At 31.7% G+C, this 15,859-nt stretch overlaps 1 protein-coding gene across 1 annotated transcript; it reads left to right on the top strand.

The window, feature by feature from the left end:
• Positions 1-1,830: 1,830 nt before the first annotated feature.
• LOC127097498 (heavy metal-associated isoprenylated plant protein 12) lies at positions 1,831-2,784 on the top strand. Its single transcript, XM_051035996.1, has 3 exons — positions 1,831-2,037; positions 2,149-2,224; positions 2,331-2,784. The coding sequence occupies exons 1-3, from the start codon at positions 2,032-2,034 to the stop codon at positions 2,648-2,650; spliced, it is 402 nt and encodes a 133-aa protein (XP_050891953.1). The 5' UTR covers positions 1,831-2,031; the 3' UTR covers positions 2,651-2,784.
• The last annotated feature ends 13,075 nt before the right edge of the window (positions 2,785-15,859 follow it).

Raw genomic sequence — 15,859 nt, 5'->3', positions numbered from 1 at the left:
AACTTTTAATATAGAACAAAGATATCACAAATATTTGACTTATTTAAACCAATTAGTAGAAATAAAAGTTCAATAGGAGTCAAGAAACAAATCCATAAACATTCATGCTAACAAACATTCAAAATGATGCAAGACAAATTGCATTTATGGACATGTAGTGAAATAGTGTCTGGAAAAACAAAATGTATGAATGACTTAGCTTCCGATGAATGAATGTCAATGGGTAAATGCAAATGAATTAAGTGGAGCAAATTTTGGGGTATGACACCTAGGGATCTACCTCTCTCTTCCTTCCTACGAGCGTTCAAAGTCTTTTGCCCTTTCTCCCAAAATCTCACTATCTTCCTGTTTTCCACCTTTTGCACATACTATGTCATAGTCTTAACACTTTATCTATTTATTTAACCTAAAATTTCCAATTACTTCCTTCAACCCCAAACTCTCCTCACACCCTCACTAAACTCTATTTTCCATTTTATTTTTATTATTCAAATAAATAATTAATACTCAAAATAATTATTTTATTTTAATTCAAATAGTTTTCTAATCCTCACCACACATCAGCTATTACTCAATCGATCCATCCGTCTCTAATTTAAATAAAATTATATTTCCTCCTAACTCTAAAATATAATCTAATATTTAATCAAATCACTAATAAATCGAATAAACCACACATATCACTCAAATAATTTAATATAAATTCACTTAAAAATAAATAACTAAACTTGGGATGTTACAAAAGTCGTCGAATCACTTAAAATAGAGGAGGTTCCCCCTATCTCTGAGTCTACCAAGCTATATTTCTGTATTAGCTAGCTCCACTAACGTGACTCCTTTCGGAGGTATTTCACCGGTCTTAATGATCCCTAAGGGATTGAGCCAACTAACACTTTTCCACTAAGCCTCACATGTTGGGTGATCCTTAATGTTAGAATCACTCAAGCCTCGATCATAAGTCTTGATGAAATTTTTGGAATCCTCCTTATTCAAAATGACAACCTCCATATCTGAAGTCAACAAAACAGGTGAAGTTGAAGATCCCGCAATTTCAGATGATGCGAGCGTAGAATCGGCTGTATGATCATCCCCTACATCTTCGTCAAAAAAAGAGCATATAAAGAAGACCCACTAGGGGAAGCCTTCCTATCCTGGGAGCTATTGGAAAGTTTCTCCGACTCAGAGTCGTCAGATACAAGTATCACAACGGAAATTGGCTGACTATTAACTAAGCGACAAGAATCTAGGTTAAAAGATGCTTCGACCCTAATTAAAGAAGTCAAATCACTATTTCCCGAATCTCTAAATAAACTTATAGGGTGATCACTCGGGATCGTTTCGACAAAAAAACATTTTTAAAAAATGAATATGTGTCCATAACAAATTAAAATTGTTTTTTCTTGATTTTTAGTGAGGTTATAATCATAAAGTTCATCGATCTATATAAAATTTTAATAATATCTTATTTAGAGAATATTCCATAAATATTCTAATAAAGTCATACATTCGATCTCCAACATCTCCATATTAAATATCACCAAAAAAATTATACATATGATTTGATACATTTTAATAATTATTAATAGTGGTGGCGGTAAGAGGTGGTGTCTGTCGGAGCTCTACCGCCGAACAGTAGGGGTCAAATGGATGTACTCGCTTAATGAGTGACCATATATGAATACTTTTCTTAAACATCAGTCTAGTTTAGGTCCACCATAGAACCGGTCATATCCCTTTTTTGTTTATGTAGGATTGAGTGCTCCACGAAGGAACGGTATATTGGAAAAGGTCCTTTATTTCTGCTGCTTAACTTTCCTAGAAAGCCACACACTATTTCTCTTGACTTGTTTCGGTTGACTCTTCCTTCGTTACTATAAAACCCCTCAAACAATTATATCTTCAATTCATAACTTCATTTCAATTTGAAAACTTACATCTTCCCTTCATCTCTATATTCTACTCCATTTTTCATCAAGAGTTCTTCTACCTTATTTATACATCTCATCTCACATATCACAAGCTTCCATAACAATGATGGTTAGTTCTTTACCTTGATTTTAACCACTCTTCTATTTTCTTCATCTTAGCTAAAACATAATTGGTGACTTTTCTTTTCTTATTAACAACTAGTTAATTTTTTTGTGACAGAAAGTAGTGTTAAAGTTGGAGATACATGAAGACAGAATCAAGCAAAAAGCTATGAAAGCTGTCTCTGGCCTTTCAGGTATTTAATTTATTGGAATTATGCTTTTTTGGTTCATGAAAATAATTTATTTAGAATTGAATTGTTTTAGTGAAATACTGAGATTTTATTTGTAATATTGTTGCAGGGGTTGAGTCAGTTTCAGTGGACATGAAAGACATGAAATTAACTGCAATAGGAGATATTGATGCAGTCAAAGTAGTGGCTAAGCTAAGAAAGTTTTGTCATGCTGAAATAATCTCTGTTGGACCAGCTAAAGAAGAAAAGAAAGAAGAACCTAAAAAGAAGGAAGATGATAAGAAGGATTCAACAAAAATAAATATTATTGATCCTTTCATGTTCTATGGAACACATGCCTATTACAGTCATCAGATAAAACCTCAATACAATCCTTACTACGGCACGGTTAGCGTCGAAGAGGATCCTAATAGTTGTGTCATCATCTAAGTTTTGTATGCTAATTTAAAGATTATTGAATTTGTGTCTCTTTTTATTTTGTAAAAGCACTATGATGTATAGTGTAGATTATAATATGAGGCTTGCAAGACTATTCTTTTACATATAAGTACATTCTTAATCAATATGATAGTACTATTTAAACTTAAACATCAATTCTCTAAAAAAAAACAATTCTTTAAACAGTAACATTTTACCTATGAAAAACAAAACCGTGTTGTGTGCAACTTTAGAAACAATACTTGCCTTGGAAGGTAAGAAGGAGAGGAACACTGTGAGACACTAGACTATAGACTAAACCACCATTAGTTTCAAAATATAGAATTTTTCATACATGTGAGACGTGAGACATCTTATTAATCACTAAATTTGTGATCAATTCAATTGATAATTAGTTTAGATTGCATTTAAAATTGGGGGATTTGATTAATAATGTAGTTAATTAAAATAATGTGATTAGCAAGGTGATACAGATGTAGAAAAAATGAGTATTTGATTATGACTGAAAATATATGATAAAATATAGAGGAAGAAGTGTCTTATATGGTTTACTCTTGACTAATGTTCAAAATAATTGAAGTTGAACAAGTATCGTACATAATGACAATATTAGATTTGAATAATAATGACAAATAATTCTATGTGAACAATGACATTATTATAAGCACAAGTGTCTTATGCTAAAATACCTTCAAGCTTAGACAAACTTCCTCTTCTAAATAATATCCGTAAATAGTTAATTGTAATACTCTCATGACTTTAAGTTGAACTTTTCAGGTGAGACTTTAAGTTAAAATTTTTAGGAGAGACTTTAAGTTAAATTTTTCATGCGAGAATTTAATTGAATTTTTAAGACAAGACTTTAAGTTGAAACCCTCAGACAAAAAGTTGAGTCTCTCAGACGGAACTTTAAATTAAGTCCCTCAGATTTTTGTTGTGTTATTTATTTCGTTGTTTATTAAAGAGTCATGTCGTGGCGTGTTTTATCATTGGGCAAGAGGGCCAATTGTGAGAGAGTTGACGAAACTTGATAATTTTTAGTAGGGACCCAATATTTGTATTTCCCTTTGGACGTCAAGGATTCTTCAAAGAAGATCCAGCATCTAAGAGCGGCAAGAATTTCTCTTTGAGCATCCAACATTTATATAGCCTCTATTGACGGCAATGATTCATTCTTGAGGATCCATCATTCAAATTGCCTTCAAGGGTGGGAAAGATTCCTCTTGTGAATTCAACATTTATATAGCCTTTAAGGGCGACAAGGATTCCTTCTTGAGAATCAAACATTAAATTATTTATAAAATTTAACGACAGACCCTTCTTGAAATTCCTTCATTTTTTTTTGGAAAACACTATAAAAAACACTTGTAAAGAATCTTATACATTGGAAGGTGCTTCTCTCCTTAGAAAGATAATCAATGACCAATTGTAATAATATCTCAAGTTGATTGAGTTCCATGCCCTAGGGATAAGTCTTTCATCTAGCTTTTCAATTTTGTAAGATCAATGAGGTAAATTTTGACATAGGAGGTATGGACATTCCCAATTAGGTTATAGTTTCTCCAAGGTAGTGGGTAAGATAACTTTCCTGAGCATCATGTCACTCTTCTGAATTTCCCTCGGAACTACCTTGGAGTTGTACCATATGAAAGCCAACTGTTTGGCGGCGAATTCTCTGATATGAACGACTTCACGCGTTTTGTCAATTAGATCAGCTGCACACCAAATCCCCCCTCCCCCATTTTCTTCTTCATTGAACTAAGAGCGCATCCACGTACGCGTATTGATTTCGACAGGAAACATACCCTCAATTCCACATACCATTGTTGAATGGGTTGTGGTATGATATGACCATAGAACTTCTTGGAGTTGTTCGGCTCAGAGCCCCTTGGCTTCATCCAGTTTTGTCCTTATTTTGCCTAATATCACCTTGTTCGACAACTATGTTCGCCCGCTCACCTGTGGGTGGACAACTAAAATGAACTTTGTTAGTATTCCTAGGTCTTCACAAAAATCGACCATAGTAGAACTGGAAAATTATGTGTCATTATCTGAGATGATAACTCCTAGCAAATCGAACATGCATATGATCCGCTGCCAGTGTAAGCAACAAACCCTTTCTATTGTGATTTTGGAGACGACTTCAGCTTATATCCATTTCGTAAAGTAGTTTACTTGCACAATCAAGAACTTTAGTTGACCATATGCTAGCAGGGAAAGACCTAAGTTTTCCATGCCCCATTAATAAAATGGACGTGGGGATGTGACAAAGTGAAGGTTTTTGGTTGGCGCATGATGTAAGTTAGGGTACTTCTGGCCTTTGTCACACTTTATAAAGAATTTTGCGCTATCGTTCATCAGAGTGGGCCAATAATAGCCCCCTTAAGAAATGTTTGAGAAAGTGCTCACCCTTTAGAGTGACTACCACATGCTCCTTAGTAGACCTACGTGAGGACCAAAGCAAATTCGTTTTCCCCTAGGCATCTCAGCATGGGGGAGGCATTTCCCATCTTTAAGAGCTTCCTAAATAACATAGTAAACTTTGATGCATATTTTCATATCTTTTTTCTTCCATCTCACTGGAAGGGAGTTCGACTGACAAGAGATAGCGTATTATGGGCACCATTCAACTTGTGGTCTAGGAAATTTCAAAGGTATTGGTTTCCTCCATCTTGATACCAGGGGCAGCGATAGTTTATTGAATTACAGTTCGACTATGTCCTTCACTTTTCGTGTTAGCGAGCATTGAGAAAAAGGATAACCCTAGAGTTATGTTCCTAAAAAGCATTTGTTATCTCAAAAGTTTTAAAATGTTTAGATAATTCACATACCTTTTTAATATATTTAATCAACTAGGGATCCATTGTATGATATTCTCCGATGACGTGATTCGCCACCAATTGGGAGTATCTTCTAGCTTTGAGGCTTGAAGTGCCTGTCTCAAGGGAGAAGGCCATGTCGGGAATCAAGGCTTCATACTCGAATTGGTTTTTGTTGTCCTTGACCTTAAACTTCAATGACTTCTCGATCATGATATCATTTGGTCCCTCCATTACTATTTTGGTACCACTTCATACTCGACTTGGTTGTTTCTGCCTTAAACTTAAAAATTAGGATATTGACGATCAAAATCCTTCCAAGCAAAAGAATTTGCTGGATGTCTCATGAGTCTATCTCTAGTTTGAATATCTCCATGCAATGTCATGGAAGAAACGGTTTTTGATGATATAAAAACTCTTTGTAGTCTAGACTTAAGAGGAAACCATCAAAGAACCTTCCCATGTATATTTTTTCTACCTTCAACATCATCAAAGTTGACTTTCCATCTTGAGATACCTCATGCAGGGAAAACATTAGCATTAGCCATATCCTTTCAATACAATATGCCTCTGTTAAATTTGATTTGAGTCAGGATATGCACATGATTTTAGTCATGAACATAAAATCTCAATTTTTTATGATTTTCAAAATACTTTGAGATTCTCCCTTCAACCCAACTTGAATCAAAAAACAAGTATTGTTCTTGTTTCACTAACTTAACTAATTGACTAAAAGCATCATGATCAAGCTCAAATATAACAATTGAATTATGCATGCCAAAAAAATGAATCGATTTAAATCTTAATTCAGAGATATGCAATCATGAAGGAGACTCAATAAACAATAATAAACGAAACGAAGGCGGCAAAAGAAACATTAAACCCGTATTGGAGTTCTCTCTATGAATGTATTAGGAACATGTAATTTCACTTGCAGGGTTGGAAGATCCAACTTTCTCACCATGAAAGATCCGATGAATATAACCTTTTAGAAATCCTTTATTGATTATTTATTCATAAACATCTATATGTGAGGGCTTCTTGCAATTGACACATTAGTGCAGGGGCATAAATTTTTTCCATTTTCTGACAAATTTGCAAATGCAAAATCAAGAAAGTTTAAAATCCCTCTAATATACTCCTCTTTAACTACATAATTGTTTAATATCTAACTTTTATCCATTTAATAACATTAAAAATACAATAGTCTTTGCAGAGATTAATGATGGAGTTTTAAACATACATTTAGAATAAACCATAAGTGGTGTGACTACACATTACACAATCCTACCTTTTGATCTAACTGAACTTTTTCCTCTATGATGTTCTAATTAACTTTGTTTACAAGCTATCTATAACTATTCTAATAAGAAAAATTCACAATACACATCATGAGTGTATTAGAGGCACGTTTCTCTCTTTCTCTAACTCTTTACTCATAAGTTCACTGTTATTTCAAGTTAGTAGAAAGCAAATAAATATGAACAAAAAAATGGCTACATGTTCACCACATCATGGATCTACAACAAAACCCAGAGAGATATGTCATTGCTTGAAAATCACATTCATATGTTTGTATTACAGAAGTAACACATAAAGGGTCTATTATGAGATAATGGTAGCAACAAGGAAAATTATGTTAATTTAATTGAGTTTGCCTTTAACAACTTTGAATATTATCACCCTCACAAATTTAGTCAAAAAATGGAGATGACCCTCAAGTGGATAGGGTTGCAGACTTGCTGGATATGAATGGAGATTGGAATATAAGTCTCCTTGAAAGCCTCTTAGCAATAAACTGTTTTCGCAATACATAGCAAAATGCAGTAACATGCCATTAAGAAAGAAAAATAATCTTCATTTTGAGTTTATAAGAACCAATGTTATCCCTATAGTGGCTTCTTATTTATCAATAAACCTACTCCTACTCACAGTGCACAACCACAAACTACTGGTTTTTAATGATACCAGCTGCCTTGTTCTTAATGATGTCATTCTGCCTTTGAACTTTTGATGATTAATGAATTAATGTTGACTCCTGTTCATAGATAATACTAGATGACAATGATCTTAGTAGTTGAGATCTACCTAAGATAATACTATATGATTTATTTAAACGCGTTAAATGAAGTGATTCCCATTAATCAATGTGTTTAGATGGTAATGAGATCTAGAAGCTCACTTAGCTAATAAACTATATATTATACGATCACATATAGCTTTTGGTATAGAAATATGTGGTAGATGTAACGCATGACGGAAACAAGTCAAATAAATTATTCTTTAATGTAAGACTGTATAAAAAGTTCAACTATTAATGGGAGTTTAGAGGGAACAAAAGGATTTTGAGGTCAAAGTAAAAAGAAGAAAGCAAGGGAAAAGGAAAAGAAGAAAAAAGAGGAAGGTAAATGAAAATTAGGTCTGTGTTGTTTAAAATATTAGGTACTTTTTATTTATAAAATTATTTTTATTTCCCTTATATGATAAAAAATTTTAGTATTTGATATATAACAATCTATAAAATTAAATAAAAAAAGTAATTTATTGAGAAATTTGTTTTAAACATAGAATTGAAACAGTATTTAAACTATTAAAAAAATTATCTTAAAGGAACTACTTTTAAGATACTGTTCTTCACTATTCTCTTCTTTCTCCTCTTCTTTTTCTATCTCTCTTAATTTATTCTTTATGTTAATTTTTTTTAATGAAGAGAGAAAATAAGATTAAGAGATATAAGGAGAGTTAGAAGAGGAGAGAATAATGAATGGGAGGATCCAAGCTCATTTTTAGGTTTCATTAAATTTGAAATTTTTTATTTCACTTGATTAATTTTAAAAGTTTTTAGAAATTCTAAAAATATTCTTCAAATATTAAGATCTAGAAAATGTTCCGAGTGCTTGGATTTCAGATTTAACATAGAGTATACGTCACGATTGATTTTTTTTTTATATCACTTCTTCGTTTCTATTTATAACTAATAAAAAAAATCAAAATCCAAAAATCCGAAGCTATGCTACATTAAGTCATTTTTCTTCTAAATTTGGTCGTATGCATCACCTCTTTGATGTTTTTGACTATTAACCAAAAGGTTGGTACGCATTTAATCAAATTTTAGCTTTTGGCTTTATTTCTTTTATCTTTTTCATAACTAACGGCTTTATTTTACATTTATATATACTTACATTTATAAAGAGAATTTTCATAAATTTTACTTTATTTTATTTGTTCAGTACATTGTCAATCAAACATTGTAAAAGACAAAAAAGTTGTCCAATATTTTAAAGGTTTGTATTGTACTATTATTATCAATACTTAATCTTTTGAGAATAGAACGAACACATAGAGTTTGAGCATGCATCACTTTGTATGTCTTTGAACTCTATAGTTCGATTATGCGTCAGCAAGTTTGAGCATGCATCACTTTGTATGTCTTTGAACTCCATAGTTCGATTATGCGTCAGTCTGCATGCCTTTACGTTCTATAATCCGAATAAATTCAGTAGTCAAATGTGCATTAGAGTGTGGATCTCATGTTGTAAAATGTGCCGATTGTTTATATTTTTGTCAAGTTTTCAATAGTGAATAGGAAAAATCTCTAAGATCGTTTTTGGGGTACCAAAATCGCAGCTGCTACCTCAGTTAGGCAAGAGTGTTACGGGAAAAAAGTTGATAGAATCAGAACATGCGCCATATTATCAGCCTAAGCTACAACCCCAATTTGAGAAAAACCAAAGAAGCATAAGGTGTAGGTTGAACCACGATAAGTAGATGAGTCATATCCTAGAAGTGTTTGCGACACGTCGATATTGTCAATTTACGGGGACCTTGTGGTCTGAGATATTTAGGAGGTTCAGGTATCATATGTATTTTTATATAATTATTTTTTTTACAATCCTTTTTTTGTTCTTGTTTTATATTGCTTCTAATTTTTTTTTTCAGTTTCGTGAGTTTTCACTTATATTTTTCAATAACAAAAAGAAGATCATTTGTTTGACTACTCCAAACAAAATATGGTTTTTGGATTGTATCAGAGAAGGTGGACTTGCTGGCCTCACCACAAGGAGCTACAACCATATTGACCATGGGATGCTGGCTTATTTTTCTAAAGGGCTGCACAAAAAGACTAGTACATTTCATCTACTAGTTAGGGAGATGACAATGACACATGATGATGTGTCACATCTGTTGCATCTACCCGTCGAGGATTGTCTATTATACCACACTTTAATGACCGAAGCATGATTAGTTGGACAATTTATGGGTGTGATTCGATTTAGCCCGACGAAAGCTGATTGAGAAGTTGAAAATACTAAATGTGATAATCTACAATTCACATTATTAAAGGGTGGGTTTGAAAGATACCTTCTACAGCAAGTGTCTCTAATGGTGATAAAATGGGCATATTCTTGCAGGGATAGATCACTTGATTTTCTTGGCGGACTTCACGATCTTCTAAGACAATAGTGACACCTAAACTCGAGTAATGCAACTATTATATTTCATTGACATCAATGTGATCGATGACTTAATTTTAGAATGAAATTTAAGACAAAGCAGTTGATAGGTTACATAATACTACTCCCTCCGTCCCACAACGAGTGATCAATTTGGAATAAAAGAGTGTTCAAAAATGAATAATCCATTTCAATTTCCAATGCATCTTTTCTAATTTTATCTTCTAATTAATATTACTTACATCATTATCAATACATGATAGGGATACTTTAGTAAATATATCATTCTCTCTCTTTCATTTATTCCTTTTTTTAATCTGTATGAAATGATCAGCTAGTTCACTAATTGTGGAACGGATGAAGTACTTTATATAGCGTATTCATGTTATTATACATTTAATTTTAAAAAACTATGCTTTATTGGATGTTTAGTCTTTTAATTAAATTATTTGTTTAATGTTGGTCCCTAATTAATAAAGATTACTTATTGGTCCCCTAAATATACTTATGCTAGTCAACTAGACCATTTTTGTGATAACACTACTAGCAGTTGGAGAAGATAACCATTGAGCAAAAAGTTGACTATAATATGTATACCAAGGTGTTATGATACATCATAATACTAGTATTTGTTCATTTTGGAAGTTGTTTTTTTGTTCCTTATAAATTATTTGAATTTGCAAAATAGATAGTTCGGTTTTTCATCACTTTCATTTTGGTAGTTTTCATCTTTTAACTCTATATCTTTGATATTTGTAGCTTTTAGTACAAGTACTTTCTTTGTTTTATTTTCATTTGCTTTTAGTAGAAAGGTTTAGTTCAATCTCCTATTCCTGAATTAACCAAATAGACTATCCAAAAACACATAGAAGACGAGTCTTTAGATTCATAAATCATAGTGACTTTAGGTTACGAACTGAGGTGTAAGCATCTAACGACTTTGTTGATTAAATCCTCATTTTGAATTTTTTTACCTAAAGTTCTTAAATTATTTACTGTATGAATGAATTTTTTTTTCATATCTTCGATATTTTATTTAGGATTCATTCTAAAAAATGTGATCTATGTGCTTACAGGTATGGAGCTAATGATCTTGATGTTGTTGTCTGCCTTGATATTTTGATAATGACAAGGGTAATGCTTATTGAATTCAGTGGTAATATATTTCCAACTCTTTGATGATGGTGATTAACTTGAAGCATCTCAAGTCTCATAAACAATACTACAAATAACACTTTTTATGGCAAAACTTTCACCTCGATCATGCCAAAAACCGAGTGTATAGGTCTTGGGAGCGACATGTTTGATTTTTTTTTTAAAAAAACTTTTCCTTCGGTTTTATAAATAAAACCGAGGTAATATAGCTATAAGTGAGCGCCAGATTTTTCTAAAAAAAATAATAAACCTATTACCTCAGTGTTTCTGAAAATCAAGGGAACATAACTATTAGGGAACACACTTCGAATCATTGTAACTGCATTTAATATTTTTTCAATGATTTCTCACTTGGCGCCTTCCAATCTTCCCTTTTTTTCTTAGTTTTTTTTTTTTTCATTTTTTTCTTATTAATTAGTAATTCTTAAAAAAAATTGCTATAAAAAAATGAATAGGAAATAATATGAAAGAAAATATTTCATTAATTAAAAACAGGACAACAAATAACTATTTCACATATTCAAATTCCTGACTTCACTCAACTTCAATAGTATCACTGTTAACTATCCCTAACTGAGAGAAAAGTTCAGATAGAACTCTTCCATATGGTATGAGGAAAGTCATTTCCTCCCTATAGATGATTATCATTTCCTTTAAGAATTTAAAAATAGTAAGAGGGAGATTAACTATAATGTTCTTGATAAGGAATTAACAAGAGATACTTGTCATTCCAAGTAAGCGTTTCTAGTTCTTTCTCTCTTGGACAGAGATTTGACATTAGAAGTTGATACAAAACTTTTCCAATTGGTCGTACAGTAACATGACTACTGAGATTATCGTAGTTGGCATAAATTATGTGAAGGTGATCTTTATAAGCATTGTTGAATCTATAATGTTCAACACATCAACCTTACTCTTCACATTTTATTGTCTGAGCAATAAGTAACTAAGTAATTGTGATAGGAAAGCCATTGACATATGACTGGATTGACTCAGCATCGTGACCAAATGGCCCAACGGATGCATTTAACCATAACTCTTTAACGATATTAATGTAAATGTGCCCATGAAGAATGTCAAAGCAACCATTCAACTTTTGTTTGCGAATAGTTTTCCTCAGATCAAAACCTTTATCTTTCAAATCCTCGAAATCAACAAACTTTTCATTGATAACGAACAAAATATTTTCATCTAAGGTTGTTAAATACATTTTTGAAGAAAATAAAAGACCTTGAAAATAGGTTCAAAGACACAAAGAGTTGGAAATGAGACGTTGAAACTAGGAATGGTGTTTAAATAAAGTGGAGAATAGGAAGTGAAACAATCAGAGAAGCTTAAACGCCTCATTAAAAATCCAAAATATACGTTACATTTTTTAATATGGATGATCATTTCTATTCTAGTGGACATGATTCCAATGCGCGCCATGATTTATGTTTTTTAGAAATATAAATCACATATTACCTCGGTTTTGAACAAAACCAAAAAATCTGAGGGGAAAAAAATTCAGGAAATTTTTTTTAATTATTATAAATTTTTGTTTTTGTAAACTAAATAATATATCTAGTTGGTTTCCTTAATATCTGAGGGATAAGATAAGTAGAATTTTATTATAAAAGCACTTGTTAAATAGATTTTACCCTAATTCTAACTTATATGTAACCGCTTCAAACTCGAACACATCATTCTTTCAGGATCCATCTCACAAAATGGTGTTAATGTTGTTGTTGTTATTGTATTTAGAAGCTTGTAAAAGTTCTGTATGATGGATTGCAAGTGTAGAAAAAAAAATCAATAGTTGGAACAATAATTCCTTTAGAAGTTAAATGCATTCAATGGTTGGACTAGATAACTCCTAGAAATTGGACGCGTGCAATATTTAGACCAGATAATTCCTTACCCCAAAATTCTGGTTTTGTTGTATTATTATTTTTCAATATGTTGTGTTAACAATAAAATTTTCTTTTTAAAAAATAATCACATTCACCTCGGTATTTAACAAAATTGAGGGGATAATTTAGCGTGAAACCTAAACAAATCTTTTGTCGTTTATTTCATGATTACCAACGCTCAAGACACTATCATTAGTGATACGCTTCAAATCTAAAAAAATTCATTATAAGGTCTTATGATATCTATAATTGATAAATAAATGTCATTAAACGCTTGAAACTATCTACATTCTCCACTTTAACTTTTGTCATTAGGAGTTATATATGATGAATTGTAAGTGCAGAAAATTATCTGGGTTTAAGGTTTATGTTTTTAAATATTCATTTGATCATAAAATCATTTATTTTTATATTCTTTTTTTCCTAACCTTTTTTTTGTTTTATATCAGAAACAAATACTGGCAAGGTCAAGCATTTGACCATGCCCAAATATCAAGGAATCGAAGATACAACATATGATCTTCAGAGATAAATTAATTTTCATTTTATTATTCTATGTAAACAATGTAATATTCTGGGTAAACATTGTAGTTTGTAAACAAAATATTTTTATTTACTTTCTATGTAAACAATGTAACAAATTTCAATTAAAAAAACAATTTATCTTACCCCTCGGTTTTATTGTAAACTGAGATGTATGAGGCGCTAGTTTTATAAATAATAAAAATGTAGATGTTGGGGTTCAAACCCATGTGAGAATTAATTTACCCCTTGGTGTTTAAATAACCAAGGTGATAAGATGTTACTTTTCATGACGCCCTTTGTTACCTCGTTACTGCAGCCGAGGTAAAATGCATTTCGCATGTGATGTTAAAAGCATTTTTTGTAGTAGTGAAAGTAAAAGATTCAAAGTTTCAGTTAAGTGATTATATGATCGGAGTATCCAGCAAAGTAATCTGAAGCTTTATGATTTTGAAAGAGAGGAAGTATGAAAGTTTGCCCATTCATGCATGTTAAAGTGACATGAGTCTTGTGAAAGTAGGAAAGTAACTCTTAAAATACTAAGACAATTCACGCATACACACTCCAATTTTTTTAAAAGCTTTCTTTACTTTCTAAAATTACTTAAAATTGATTTTAAGACCTAACTAACTTATTAGGGGATTGTCTGATCAATTGGAAGGATTTTTACAACCCAATAATTAATTATCCCTAATCACCTAATGAATTTTAGGTCTAAAATCGATTGTGACAATCTCTTAATGATTGGTAATGATAAAATATCAAAGCATTCCATTTGTGGATTGAACAATAAATTATTAGGGGTCAGTAATGAATTGGCCTAACCTATTATTCCATTAATTTGACCCATGAATTGTTTTCGTTTTGATACTCAATTTATCCTATATATAGAAGGTTTTTCTTCATTAGAAATCAAACCAAAATTCATAGCTTTCCTATTTCTTACTATATTTTTATTTTTCATACTATTTTTTTAAAATTATTGGTATAGAGATTTCTAATTTCGTCCGTCACTACATAATTAACTTAATGAAAGGGAACAAATGGACCATTTTTACGGCATCCCAAACATCACAATTCACCCCTTCAATAAAAATGGTCATTTTCTCTTTTCTATAAGAATTCCCTTCACCTTGAAAGATAGACGTGTGTTTAAGGAATCATTTGAAGTCATCATATCTCCTAAGACGACTAGACTTTAAACATGAGTTAGTATCTTATGCCACTTGTTAGCCAACTTACTTCAAACACAACAAATGGTGAATTGTTATTTTAGTAAAAATAAAGACTCGAAACATTAGATCACTTTTCAGATTGATTTTAAGAAGACGTGTAGAAAAAGAAGAGGAAAATGACAAGTAAATAAGTAAAAAAAATAAAGACACGCGTGAATAGATAAAAACACATTAGACTTTACCCTAGTTCAACCAAAAACCATCAGGCCCATTTCTAGATCCCAAGGATATCATATCCATACAAATACTTGATAGATGGAGCTTCTCACCTTCCTACATGAGCTAGATAAAAATACTACAACAAACCCTAAAGACTCTAACATCCCTTAATCACTAGGGGCTGCCACTTATGTTGGAACAAAATTGGTTTGTCCTCTATTCCTTAGATTTTGATGATAACTAAGTATTTAAAGAATAGTTGGGTATAATAATGTGTGTTCAAGTGTGCAGGACAATAGACTAAAATTTCATATATATTCAAAGTACTGGTTATGAATATGAACATCTAAATATAAGATTAAAGACCAAAATATGATGGATCAAAAGCTGAAGACCGGACTCTGAAGAAGTCAACTTCTGAAGAGGTCAAACGTATGAAGGTCATAGTCTGAAGGAGTCAATCTCTGAAGATCAGACTTTGAAGATGTCTTCTTCTGATGATCAGAACTTGAGTCGGTCAAAGTGCAAAGACCAAGGTGATTATGATGGGTCACCATCAACCTCTGAGTGTACTTTATCATGTGAATATCTAAGTTTTATTTTCTTCATAGAGTTTGTTGGGATGCAACTGCTAATTCCTTTTGTAGCAAATGTATTTTAAACTATATTTCACCTACCTTGAGTATTTGGTGAAACATCTCAACATCTCTTTTGAAGTTTCTCAAAGGACTTAAATATGTTGGATCTTCAGCGACTCTTTTCTTCTCTGCTTAAGTAGCTAAAGACTTGAAGAAGAAAAACCTTAATTTACACTCAAAGAGAAGTTACTCTGTAAAAGCAAAACTTAGGATTTCTTATCCTTGTATATCTTAGAAATCCCGAAGTCTTCAAATATTATATTTGTGTTGTATAATTTATGCACCTCTGATTGTATATGAAATGTATTTTTCCAAATAATCATTTA

The sequence above is a fragment of the Lathyrus oleraceus genome, chromosome 6, assembly GCF_024323335.1.
Source record: "Lathyrus oleraceus cultivar Zhongwan6 chromosome 6, CAAS_Psat_ZW6_1.0, whole genome shotgun sequence".
NCBI lineage: Eukaryota > Viridiplantae > Streptophyta > Magnoliopsida > Fabales > Fabaceae > Lathyrus > Lathyrus oleraceus.
Note: the sequence above shows the minus strand (reverse complement) of the source record. Positions and strands in the feature narration are given on the sequence as shown.

Coding starts and splice junctions, on each gene's coding strand:
- LOC127097498 (XM_051035996.1), top strand. Junction 2,225..2,330: donor AGCTGTCTCTGGCCTTTCAG/GTATTTAATTTA, acceptor ATATTGTTGCAG/GGGTTGAGTCAGTTTCAGTG.